We start from the raw sequence: 13,580 nt of genomic DNA on the forward strand, positions 1-13,580 counted from the left end.
TAGAGAACCCAACCTTTTCAACAATTGAATTCGAAGATACTCATCAATTATTTCCCTGTGTTTGCTGAGCAAAGAAGAAGCCATTACCGTCATAATTTAATATTTCTTATTTAGCCAAATTTGAGCCCTCTTAAAAATCTTTTCTACTTTCAGGTCTATTTTGCAGTTTAATTAATGCAGCAAGGGTTTTTATTTTACTCTCAATGGAGATAATCTTAATCCATTCACGGTGACCTTTTCTTGTGCAAATTAGTTGTACAAGCTTGTTTAAGCAAATGGTCCTTTGCCTGATGTCTCTTCTTAATGACGGGTTTATAATTGAAAATTGGCTTACTCCCATATGCCTAGTTTGTATGAGAATATAAAAATAGATGTGGACTTTAAAAATATAAATGTATATATCAGTATCCCAAAACGAGGAGGGAAGAATCCGATGCCTGGAGGCTATGATTAAATTAGACTATTAGAGTCAAAAAATGCCAGTGACATATGCTACTGTCAAAGTCACACCTGTCTGCCGAGCATTGGAACCTCTTGAAAAATGAGAGTGATTTCATCTTAGCTCCGAGAATCCGCGCTTTCATAGGACAGGAGCCATTTCTGGCTTCCCAAGTTTGCTTAAACACATAATGAACCTGCAACTGCGTGTTTAGGAATGTGTTTGTGGATATCCCTTTTAAAGTGATAGCCCTCCACAGAATGAAATGCTCCTTGCTTTTCCAGCACTTCGCCAGCAGAAAGAGACAGCTGAGGCTCATGTTATATTTTGCCTTTTTTCAAGTGCAAAACCCATGTGATAACTGCCAAGTGGTATTTGAGTAAAAGTCACAATCCTCTCTTGTGCACCCCGGTTTTCTGTGCCCTCTGTTTTTGGTTTTGTTTTTTTTTTTTTCCCCTCTCTCGTTATTTTTATTTCCCCATTTCTTAGACCTACTCCTTCTGGCTCCCTTGTCTTACCCCTCTAGGTCTTGTCCGCCGTTCTTGTAACAGGAGTGTTTGTTGGGCATAGCTGAATATTCTTGGTTCAGTGTAGGAGAGAGAGAATGTTGTTTTGTGCTGGTAATGGAGGTTTCCTGAGTTGGTTTTAATAGCATGGGGTGGGGAACAAGGACCATCCTAGCTTTGCGGAATGACATGGCCATTAAACAAGAGGGACGGGTTGTGATCTTTTTCTCTCTCTTTCTCTCTTTAAAAATAAAAAAAAATTTAAAAATTTAAAAAATAAAATAAAATAAAATAAAAAACAAGCGTATGGGAACAAGACATTTCATCAAGACACAAAAATCTGATTTTTGGAAGCCAAACCCAGGCAAGCCAAATTGCTCCTGGGATGATGAGACTCGTCTTTTATGTATTGCTTGCAAAAGACCCTAATTGCTTTGTCCCCCGTGAAAGCTCACATTCGCTCTCCCTCGTGCAGCAGCCCCGCTGCACCCAGGGAACGTGAGAACTGCCCGCCAGCCAGCGTATTTCCTGAGTTGCTCTGGGTAATTTCATGCAGGTGTGAACCCACAGATGTTCGTTCCTCCCCCCCACTCCTAACGGGTCTTCGTTTGCTGATTGTTCCTCCTCTCCTTGTAGGTATGATTATCGGGAAATGCTGCACAATGCCACTTTCTGTCTGGTTCCTCGTGGTCGCAGGCTTGGGTCCTTCAGGTTCCTGGAGGCTCTGCAGGTAAGAGACTGAAAGCTCCCCGGACTGGGGCCGAGGACTGAAGTCAGGCGGGGAGGGTTTAACCTCAGCCCTTCTGCTGGGATCTAAAAGCCCTGCAGGGTTTGCCTTGACCACCTGAAGTCTGTTTTCCCAAGAAAGTCTATAACACCTTTAACAAGGGGAAGGGGGCAGGAAGAGGATTTACTCCCTGTCTTCGGACACGAGTGGATTAAAGGGTTTCACCACCAGGGACGATGGGTTCTTCAGGGACAGGTTTGCAAAAGGAGGGCAGATCAGAACGCCCGACAGCGGCCTCGTTGGGCTCCTGGCAGAGACACTGCCCTGCCTGGAAACCGGTCTCAAGAGTTGGCTTAAGAAAATGCCTTCTTGGTGGTGCTTCCTAAAAGCAAATTGTCTTTTCTGCCCACCTCACCAGTTGTCTCTTGGCGCCTCAAAATTCTGAGAGTGATGCCCAGGGGGTCACGCTGCTCCCTTTGGCCTGCCTATCCCAAGGCTCTGCAGCTCTGGAGCCTGTGTGGGAGTCTGTTCATTAATTAGTCCACTCTGCAGAGAGGCCTCACCTGCTCCGACACCTGTGCACACTTCCTGCCCCTTGGGAGTGGCACTCAGCCTTCGTGACCTTGAGAAGAGCCTGCTCTCAGCTGAGACTCCTCCACTCCTTGCCCCTGGCTTCTCTGTTCTTTCCCCCTCTACATTCTGCACCTTGCCAAAGTCCGCTTTTTTGTGCAGTGCTCCCTACTAGCATACGTCATTCTGTCGTGTCCTCCAGCGGAAGAGCTTCCTGCCCCTTCAGGCCCTTTCCATTATGTCCTGCGAAGCATACAGTCACGCATGTTCCCTTCGCCTCTGTGAGATGTCGCATGAAGCAGATCGTTCTCAGCTTTGGATTAGTTTTCTGGACCCTTAGCCTGGCGTTTCTTGGCTGACAGATCACTGTGGGAGCGGTACGTTGGTCCGCTCATGGCTTGGCTCCCTCCACAGTGAACAGACAGGTTCCGGCTCAGATGTTTGCACTGCAGGGCCTCGGGAATGCCCGGTAATAGCTGGGCCATGACACGCTTCATCAGGATTGCCAAGTCCCGTTCTGCCCTCTGTTGTTCCTCGTCACGGTGGGCTAAACCGCTCTACAGCCAGGCCAGTCCCATGGACAAAACCATTTATATTCAAGGTTGGCTTTAGGCTAGGATGTTGTTGGTGGACGATTTTGTTACATCAGTAAAACTTCTCGAACGAGGCCAGTCGTCTCCGTGGAAGGAAGGTCAGCCAGACCATGTGCTAGAATAGAAACGGGGTTTTGGCCTTCGAGGGCAAGACTGGGAAACATGAAAACTCGTGCGAGCTCTCTCTTCTTCTGGCCCAAGCCGCCTAGTATCCTTGCAGGGACCCCAGGCAGAAACCCCAGTGCTTGAGCTTGCCGTGATGTTAGCTCCCATCGGAAAGGCTCCCCCTGGCGCTTCCCTCACGTTCACGAAGCCCCCTTCTTCCACGCAGGCCGCCTGTGTCCCTGTGATGCTCAGCAACGGATGGGAGCTGCCCTTCTCTGAAGTGATTAATTGGAACCAAGCCGCCGTCATCGGCGATGAGCGATTGTTATTACAGGTAAGGAAGGGGCTCTGGCCTTCAGCCCGTCCGTGGATTACTGCTGCCCCCATCCAGACTTTCAAAGAAGATGAATCCAAAAGGTCAGCTCTATAAAAGAAATTTTATCAGGAGAAAATTGCCTGTGTCATGGCGAATATGAAGTCATTTAATAGGACACTGTTCGCTTTCCCACACAAGACCCACCCGCGTGCGGGGAAGGTGTTTGCCAAAGGGGACGTGGCAGGTAAAGGACGTGAACTTGAATGGTGGGACGAAGCGTATAGCCATCCTCTTCCGCTTCCTGTTAGAAATTGTACCAGAGCATTTTTGTACCACCCTGCCACTTCATATTCCTTTTCCCTGTTTCTGTGATTGCCTTCAGATTAATTGTCAGAAAGAGGGCGGTCTCTAGGGTTGATTCTTATAATTAGTGTTATCGTTGCTCAAGTGAACCAGTCTGGGGGCCTGAGCAGCATTATCTTTAACATGTATATTTAAAAGAGCAGACTCTAATAAAAAAAGATCGTTTAAATGTATTTTTTGCCATTTGGAGTTCTTTATTTTATTTTTATTTTATTTTATCGCATCAAGAATGTTTAGCATGGGATTTGCCTTCTTAATTTTTTTTAAGGTTTTATTTATTTATTCGACAGATCACAGGTAGACAGAGAAGCAGGCAGACAGGGGGAAGCAGGCTCCCCGCTGACCAGAGAGCCTGACAAGGGACTCGATTCCAGGACCTTGACACCCTGACCTGAGCCGAAGGCAGACGCTTAACCCACTGAGCCACCCAGGCACCCATGGCCTTCTTATCTTTTATGCAGAATTGTTACTGTTGACTGTGAGGTCCATATGTTAGACATCTCTGGAGTTTATTCATCTTCTTTAACTAAACTTTGTGCCCACTGATGTCATAACACCCCATTTCTTTCCCACCCCCAACCCTGGCATTCCACTTTTTAATTCTGTGAACTTGACTATTTTAGATACCTCATGTATGTGGAATCAGCAGTGTTTGTCTTTCTGTGACTGGTTTATATCCCTTAGCATAATGTCCTCAGGGTTCTTGTGGCCTGTATTGCAGAAGTCAGACTTAATAATGATTAAAGTGACCATAGTACCCAAATTAATCTGTAGATTCCATGCAATCCCTATGAAAATCCTAATGGCATTTTTTTTACAGAAATTGAAAAATAATTTTAAAATCCATATAGAACCTACAAAAGACCTCAAAACAGCTACATCAGTCTTGAGAAAGATCAAAGCTAGAGGTATTATATTTCTTAATTTCAGAATATATCACAAAGCTACAGTCATCAAAGTATTGTACTGCCATAGAGAAAGACAGATAGGCCAATAGAAGAAAATAGAAAGCCCAGAAAGAAATCTGCTCATATACGGTCAACTAATGGCCAACAAGGGTGTCTAAAGAGAGTCTGAACTTCTCATGAGCTGCCTAGGGAGAGGGATATGATACAGAGAAATATTAGGGCAGCGATGGTCAGTCACTAAGGATTTCTTTTTTTGTTTCTTTCTTCTTTTTTTTTTTCTTAAAGAGCGAGCACGTGCAGGAGGGCTAGGTGGGGCAGAAAGCTGAGGGTGAGGGAGAAAGAGACTCACAGGATACGCACTGGGGCGGAGCCCGAGGCGGGGTTTGAGCTCAGGACCCTGAGATCACAACCTGAGCCTAAATCAAGAACTGGACCTTTAACTGGCTGAGCCACCCAGGTGTCCCCACTAAGGATTTCTGAAGCCCTTTTGTGCAATAATGTTTTAGGTTCCACATAAACTGCCGTACTCCTTTCTCTAAAAATTACAGAGTATTTTAATGTTTTTCATGGATGGTATTATATACTTTATCTTGAACTACCACAAATATAGAATGACTTTTTTTTTTTTTTTAATGTCCTGGGCTTTTTTTTTTTTTTTTAAATCAGGAAAATTGAGTTCCTAACTCTGTCATTGATTCTGCTTCAACTGCTGGCCAGTCTGCTAGCTGGCTGCTGTAACCCAGTTTTCTTCCTATAGTAACAGTGAGATACCTGTACCCAAGAGGGCTGTGAATTAGGCAAGCCAGGCTGAACACAGCCTCCAGACCATTCCTTCCCTCTGGTACTCAGGGATGTGATCTCCTTGGCCCCTGGAACCTCCAAAACAAGAGGAACGCGTGATCTAGCAGAATCCTCGCTGGGCCAAACGGTGTATGTCAATAACACCGACTCATGAAAGGCCAGACAAAAGGGAGATGTGTAATTCTTTTTTTTTCCATGTTGCCTTTTTCTTTCCTTTTATGATTTTTTTAAATAAATCTATCATCATCAAAGGAACCTTGGGAAATAAAAAGAATAAAAACCATCAGCCATCATTTCTCTAATCGTACACCAGTGCTCCTGTGAATTTGATGGGAATGACTTGGAAGGAGGTCTTAGGAAATCATTCTAGGACACTTCATTGTAGTTGTCTGCTTTCTGCCATTTCACTAAAGCTGGCGTGGCTTTTGCCTTCTGAAGCAGTTGTTTGGGCCTGACTCTGAAGATTCTGTTTTCCATTCTACCCTTACCCAAACTTGCCGGTGTTTCCCGTTCTCGAACGCAGTCTGCCTTAGCACAGCTGCCTCCATGCTGAACCGCGACTGCGCGTTGTTGACAATCGTTATAAAGAGCTGGCACGGAGCCCAAAAGTCTGCTCTGGGAGATGTTGTTGTTATGTTACAATTTTTCGTTTCCTGTTTTAGAACAGCTCGGATGTTTTTATTTGCATATATTCTTGTCGTTGTGTCACCAGGAGAGCTGAATGTTGCTTTCCTGTATCTATTTTGGGAGATTCCATTAGTTTTGTTACCAAATGTGACCTTTTATTAAGACTTCATTGAGTTCTGCAACGCAGAGCCATCCGGCCAAATTGGAATTAATTTATCACTCTCGCATACCTGTCTCTCGGGACAAGCAGATTAATAGGCAATAGCCAAACGCCACGAAAACCTGGAACCCTATCTTTTCAGTCAGTTGGAATTCTCTTCCAGAACACTTTCCAAGAGCTATCATTTATATTGTACGTACAAATGGGGCAGTGTATATAGGTCACTTGATGTCCTAATGTCAAATTGTGGCTTGTAAAAAAAGGGGAGCGTATGGGTAGGTTAATGTGTGATATTCCCTTGGGGCGCCCAGCTCTCGGTTTCGGCTCAGGTCACGCTCGACATGCAGTCTGCTTAAGATTCTCTTCTCCCTCTGCCCCTTCCCCCCACATGCTCTCTCTCTGTCTTTCTATCTCTAGCATAAATTTTTAAAAAAAAATCTTTTGTAAAAAATACGTAATATTCCCTTTAGTCATTCATAAGCATAGCCTACCTCGTTTTCTGGAGACTGTAGTGACAGTTGTTTTGGGCATTTTTCTAATGGACTGGTTTCTTGCGCTCACGACGAAACAGTGAAGTCAACCTATATGACTCTTAGAATATGCCCCTGACATTCAGAAGAAGGCATGATGAAAATTGAGCAGGGTAACTTTTTTCTAGTCTTCTTTGGCAATGTAGGTAATTTTCTCAGTAAATAAAAATAAATTGTCCTTGACTTACCAAGGATCCATGTGTGACATGGATAGTTTCTCTACCTTCTCCAAGGGTATTTTACTTCCACTTGACCTTGAGCTCTAATTTCAGGCTAACATTTGCCTGCCAGTGCTTCTCCTTTACCCATAGCCTGCATACTCCTTCGGCATTGGGCATCCAGATACACACTTGGGGCCACAGATTCAGGGTCTGCTTTGGGATATTGCCAAAGCAAGTGAGCTATAAAGCTATTTCATTGCTTCTCTGTGGAATAGTCTTGAGTCAAAAAATGTGCTACCACCTCCTTCCCCTCCAGTGGAAATTCAGATACAGCCGTAGTCACAATGCCATAAGTAACTTTCTTATTAAAGCAGTTAACAGAGCATTCCCACTTCAGCCCAGGCCCCCACGTCTGTCTGATTAGTTACGCGTTAGCGAAGCAAGCATGCAGAAAGAGGTGAGCGCAAGAGGGCAGTTGCTAATCACAAGGAATCTCCTCTTAGAGTATACAGACTCCATAAATGAAACAGACCTTGAACTGTAGGTGAAGATAGGGAGCGAGCTCAGCAAACTCACCAGAAACCCAGGAAGTACGTGTCCGAGCTCCAGATCCAAACAAGTTCACGTACAGATACTAAGCAATTGGTCCAACATTGAGTATCATCACCTTATGTCACTCTTCTTATTAGTAATAATAATAGCAGTAGTAATAATTTGCTGTGTTAGGTAAGCTTCCCATGTTCTAGGCACTGTGCTAAGAAAGCACTTTCATAATCTCCATTACCACCTTCTGATGTTAGTACTGTATCCCCTTGTGGTTAAATGAAGAGATGGAATCTTTGAGAGATCAAATAACTTGTCCAAGAGCACGGCTAGTAAATGGTAGAACCAAGAATTCCCACCTTGGTCTAATTTCTGTGTCCCTGTGCTTAACCATTAAGCTATATTGCTTATAAAAATAATGATATGCCTAGGTGGGTTCAGCTGGCCATGTTCAGTTCAACTCTTATTTCTTGAATAACTGCTGTAACTATGTAAAAGCCATTCTTACAGCCTTGAACTGTGTAGCTGGATGGATAGGATGTAGATCTCACCTTTAGAATCATGTAGCCTGTTAGAGAATGGAGATGGCAGGACGTGTATGAAGTTTGACAGATCGTGGTAGATTAGGGTAAGTGCAAGAGCCAAAAAGACAGGTCGGGGAGCACAAGAGTCCTTGGGGTAAGGTTGCAGGTGTGTGCACTTAGAAATGACTGTCCAGCTACAGATTAAACGGAGAGGCTCAGAGACATTCCTTTAAAAGCCTCTTTGTAGATCATTCAGAGTCTCTGGCATGGCATGTCTTGGAGCGTTTGGGGGATAATGTCTTTCAGCCTTTCCCCAAAGCTGATAGCTCCCTTCTGGGTAGAATGTGGTCCTCCAAGTAGAGATTGAGAATCTGTGGGACCCTAAGCAACTGATAAGCTGTTACCAAGTCTTAGGGGGGACTTGAACTTCCATGCATTAACGGTCATTAAAGCTGATCGCCAGTAAGTACTATTTGTGCCTGACACTTCTCAAGGGCATTTCAAGTTAGGGGTTGGTAAGTTTTAGCCAATCCATACATTAAAACTTGAATGTTAAGAAGTATAAAAGCCTAACCCAGGTGGGTTATTTCAATCCATTGGCATCTCGTTGTTTGACAGTTATGGTTATTTTGTGTTCACCTTGTGTTACAGATCCCTTCTACAATCAGGTCTATTCATCAGGATAAAATCCTAGCACTTAGACAGCAGACACAATTCTTGTGGGAGGCTTATTTTTCTTCAGTTGAGAAGATTGTATTAACTACACTAGAGGTAAGTGAGACCCCTTGGCTCTTGGTCTTGAATAATGGCCCTTTATACATTTCTGTTGGCTTTCTCTTCTGTTATTGGTGAGGCGTAATTGGTCAAACCGAATTTTTTGTCCTCGGATGTGTCAATTAACCCTCTTTTACCTGCTCTGCCGTGCCCAAACAAATCCCTCCATTCCTCACAAAACTCCACAGAGGAAAACGGACATGAGGAGGAATGACAGTCCTTGACACAGCAGTTGGCTCTGTCTTCCATCATTTCAGCGATATGTGGTTAATGGCTGTCCTCACGTCCTTCACACTCGGTGGCCTCAATCGGAGACCTGTTCCTGGAGCCTAGTTAGAAATTAGATAGTGACCGAGTAGGGGGAAATCTTTCTACCATTCTAGAAATACGGGCAGTTTACTGGGTACCAGCGGCATCAGAGGTACCCCAAGATCAGTCCTCAAGCCGTACCACCGAACCAACATCGATTTCACAAGGATATGTTAAGAAAATTGGGATTACGCTTACCTGGTGCAGAAAGTGTTAAACCCTATGAAAGCAGAACATCTTCTAGGCCTATGTGTGCCCCTTGTTAGTTGCTTTTTTTTTTTTTTTTTTTTTTGTTTTTGAGGCAGGAGGGGAAAAAGAGAGGGAAGCATGGAGATGATTAAAACCTTTGGAAGTAGAACAGATAGTGATGGCCTGAGGCTACAGCACCGTAGCCCAAAATGCTAAGAGAAGAGTTAGAAAACTGCACACTCCTGAATTACAGACTCGCAGGAAGGAGAGCAGAGGTCCTCTCATGAGACACACACCATTAAGCTGATTCTGAGGGGTTCCCATAATACTGCAGGGCCATCTGTGGCGTCACTTTGGGATACTTGCTTTGGAAAGGTGTTTACTGTGCCCAAAGCTAGTATTATAGGTAATGTAACCTGCTTAGATCTGGAGTCTGAGTAGTACCAAGAAAACTGAAAATTACCCTGTTTTGTCCACACTTCTGTTCTCTTGTCATCCTGGGTACCAGACCCTGTGCTGCTCATGCCCTGGGCACAGTGGAGCATTTCCCTACCCCCAGCCGAGCCTGGGCTCCTGCTCTGGTCGGGGTATCTTCTCAGGAATGGTACGCGCTTTTTTTTTTTTTTTTTCCCCCATCCCAGAAGTAGGTGAAAGGGGCTCTTCAGGAGCCAGGTTCCTGCCATGGAGGGGACAAGGTCAGAATGGTCTTCGGGGGCTTCCTTCTTGTAAGCAAACCTGTGGCTCCTTAAAATCGGTTGCATTTGTTCATCTGTTCATAGCAGCAGGTTTGACAATGTAATAGATTTTACTCTTCTGTCCTGTCATCCGTCCAAGAACCTTCCTAGACCCTTCTTAAGGAAAGTTGAATGTCAATTGTTTTTCCTTGTGGAATGAGTGCTTTTTATGAAAAGAGTACATGTTCATTTTAGAAAATAATGGAAAATACTTAAAGCATAAAAATAAAATAATCGACCCCTACAAAATCTACCCATATATATTGACATATATATACACACAAACAGACACATACATGTTTGTTTTTTTCTAGGCAAATTGATACACATGTTATAATTTTTACAATCTTTCAGGGGCGTCTAGCTGGCTGGGTCAGCAGAGCCAGTGACTCTTTAACTCAAGGGTGTGAGTTCAAGCCCCATGTTGGGTGTGGAGCCCACTTAAAAATAAATCAGTAAATAAAGAGGAGTCTTTCTAAATTTAGTTTATAATGTGTTTTTTCTCCTTACATTATAGGTAATGTAACCTATACATTATTTAATGTACTGTTAACATTGTCTCATGCTGTTAGATTTTTCTGCAATTATTTTAATGACTATATAATACTCCATTCATGATATCACTTAATTTCTTTCATTATCCTCAATTTGAAGACATTGACATTGTTTCTGGTTTTTCATTACTAGACACGTTGTTGAAGCAAATAGCCTCAGCACTAAATTGTTGCGTAGGTTCAAGATTACTTCCATAGGATTAATTCCTTCGATTCAAAGTCCTGGTTCAAAGAATATGACAGATGCTAAGATTTCTAATAAATTGTCAATTTTCCTGCAGTAGAATGAAGTTAATTTATATTCCTTCCAGCATATGTGAAAGGACTTGTTTTTATTATTTCTGATATTTTTCACTTTCACCAATATTGTATATTACATCTTTCAAAATGATAAATCATTATTTTCTTAATTTATATTTTCTTAGGATATTAGTAAGAATGATTTTGCCCATATTTCTTAGGCACCTCACAAAGAAAGAAATAGAAATGGCCATAGAGTTGTCCCACTTTCTCTCATTAATTTTTAAGAGCCTATTGTATTAGAAATACTAACCCGTTGACTCTTCTGCTACACATATTTCCTCCAACTTGTGGCATCCCTTTCTATTTTATGATGAGGCAATCTCTTCTGTGGATTTTCCATTTGCTACTCTTCAGAAAGGACCTTTTGATACATAATGTATACATACACATTCCCTTAGTTTTTCTAGTACTTTCGTGGTTAACTCTTTAGATTTAGCTATTTCATCCAATTTACTTTCATATATATGACCTGTACTGAAGAGTCTATGTTTTTTCTTCTTTGACAGATTGTTGTGTAGTTTGTCCAGACATCCAAAGTTTTCATGCCTCCATCTTGTCACATGCCACAATTTTGCACCTCTGGGTCTGATTCTGGTCTTGTCAAGATTCTGTCCACTCTAAAACACGAAGGCCACATATTTTCATTTTTTCTCCCTTATTCCCTCCTTTGGTGGACCTCCGTTTATTGAACTAATCTCCTATTGTTGGCTGTTAATGTTGTTTCTAGTTGTTTGTTTTGTATAGATCTAGATACAGATGTCTTTATCTGAGCAATGGGTTTCTCCATGTATCTTAGGCGACATCTCTGTTTCTCTGAGACAGAGTCCTTAAAGTGGGATAATTACTAGGCCAGAGTCTAGGTTCATGATCTGCTTGCCAAGTTACTCTCCAAGAAGGATGAATCAGTCTGGACTCTCATACACCGTCTACGGGGAGACCTTGTCTGGCGGCCCTCGTGTTAGTCTTAAGGATCATAATTAAACCACACATGCATACCAATGACTGTGCACATTTGCCAGATAAAAGGTGGTATCTCATTAATTACATTCCTTTTGAGTATGGTTTATGGTATAGAGCTGGTCTCTTGCCTGTTCAGTTAGCAGTGCTCAGTTATCCTGTAAGAACAGTTAGATGTATTATAGTCATCAGAATAGAATCTCAAGTCAAGTTGTTGTCATCTCTGTGCTGGAAAGGCCTTCTTCCCCTTGGATTTAAGCCATCCAGTTCTTTAGCGACACCATTGTTTTGAAAACAACTATGAACCATATACTTCATTCAAATTTATAGCAACTGTCAAATCTCCTTATATTGTTCCAAGATTGGATTGTAACAGTTTGACCCTTCAACCAAATTGCATGAAAGATACCATCCAGTTTCCCTTTTTAATTCAGAACTCAGATTACCCCAGAATTCAGTGTAAATAGAAAAGCAGAGAACATAGCAGAAAATGCCATCCGCATACATAAATAAAGCCAACGTGTTTATGAGAAAGACTTAAGTATCCCATATCAAAAATGGCTACCTGGCTTAGAGCTTAGATGATATAGGTCAGTCTGTGCTGGAGCTCCTAAGTTATGAGGATAATTCAGAGTTACCCTTAGACCATGTAGATTTGAGGATCCTTTGCTTTCAGGATGTTCTACACTCAGACTCTGAAACACTGGGTTTTAATTCCTTGTTTGCTATACGGTAGGCTACAGGAAGAGGATGACTTGGTGTTTGGAGACTATGAGCCTTCATGTTGTAGGTGATGCTTAGACACTATTGGAAGCAGGACCCCTTCTCTCCAATGCCAATGTCAAGTACTCAGTACATTACAGTGCGCTGTACTCTGTCATACTTGGGACGTGGTCTGCTAGAAGCTTCCTAATTCTGCATCTTGGAATTAAGGAGTTACTGAGTCAGAGCTAGGCTCTTTGGAGCTCTATTTTTGTGTGTTTGTGTGTGTATGCAAACTGAGAAGTAATGATGGGGACAGTGATAAAATGTTGCAGAGACAGCGTTCCTTCATAGATCCCATTGTTTGTCAGAATATTCCACAGCAGCAGCCTGACACTAATGACTGAACCATGGGAGCTCAGTCAGAATCAAGGTGAGTGAAAGAAAAGTGCACAAGATTGTAATAATGTGTGGAAAGAACTAATGGTCGTTTGGACAGCACATTTTTAATGGAGTTTTGTGACGTATGCTCCGATTTTTTTCCTCTCCAGTTACCTAACAATGCACATTCCAACCTTGGTATTGCTGACGCTGTTGTGTAGTGGAATTTAAAGTCAGGGCAATAATGGAAAGAGAATGCTTTGGCTCAAAGTGGGGCATATGGGGGCACCGCGTGTGTGGGGCAGCCTTGCGTTGGTCAAAAGACCAAGTCAGGGCCACACAAAATGACAGTAACCTGTAACCAGTAGTCCATTATTCATAAAACACATGGCGCATAAAAAAGAAAAATAAGGAGCCTGTCATTCTTCCCTTTGAAATCGTATTAATGAGAAATACTATCCTTCTCAAGGGTGCTAGTTCCATCTATAATAAAAAGCTTTTGTACTGTGTGTGTACACGTGTCTGTGTGTATGTTGTTGATTTTCTTTATGGCCGAAAAGATGTCCAGCTTCTAAGTGTGATGTCTTCTTCCACAACAATGAAGAGTGAGCTCTCGTACTCCAAAAGGATCCTGGGAGCTGTCCAGGGTAGCATTAGGGAGAAGGGGACATTTGGAGGACAGAACAACTTTTCGGTTTGGTGAAATGAGGTCCATACTCTTTCAGACTTCTGAGAAGGCAAGTTGTTACAAACCCTTTAGAAAATGTTTGTCAGTACGTACAAACAGCCTTAAAAATATTTGTA

The 13,580-nt window shown here is 42.7% G+C and overlaps 1 protein-coding gene across 1 annotated transcript in view; it reads left to right on the forward strand.

Moving 5' to 3' along the window:
• The window catches only part of EXT1 (exostosin glycosyltransferase 1), a 280,466-nt gene that overhangs the window by 243,114 nt on the left and 23,772 nt on the right, over positions 1-13,580 (forward strand). Inside the window, exons 2-4 of the mRNA XM_082721794.1 lie at positions 1,582-1,675; positions 3,167-3,274; positions 8,525-8,644. Coding sequence (XP_082577920.1) covers positions 1,582-1,675; positions 3,167-3,274; positions 8,525-8,644 — 322 coding nt within the window. The remainder of the gene's footprint in view (positions 1-1,581; positions 1,676-3,166; positions 3,275-8,524; positions 8,645-13,580) is intronic.

The sequence above is a fragment of the Mustela nivalis genome (assembly GCF_964662115.1).
Source record: "Mustela nivalis genome assembly, chromosome: 2".
Lineage (NCBI taxonomy): Eukaryota > Metazoa > Chordata > Mammalia > Carnivora > Mustelidae > Mustela > Mustela nivalis.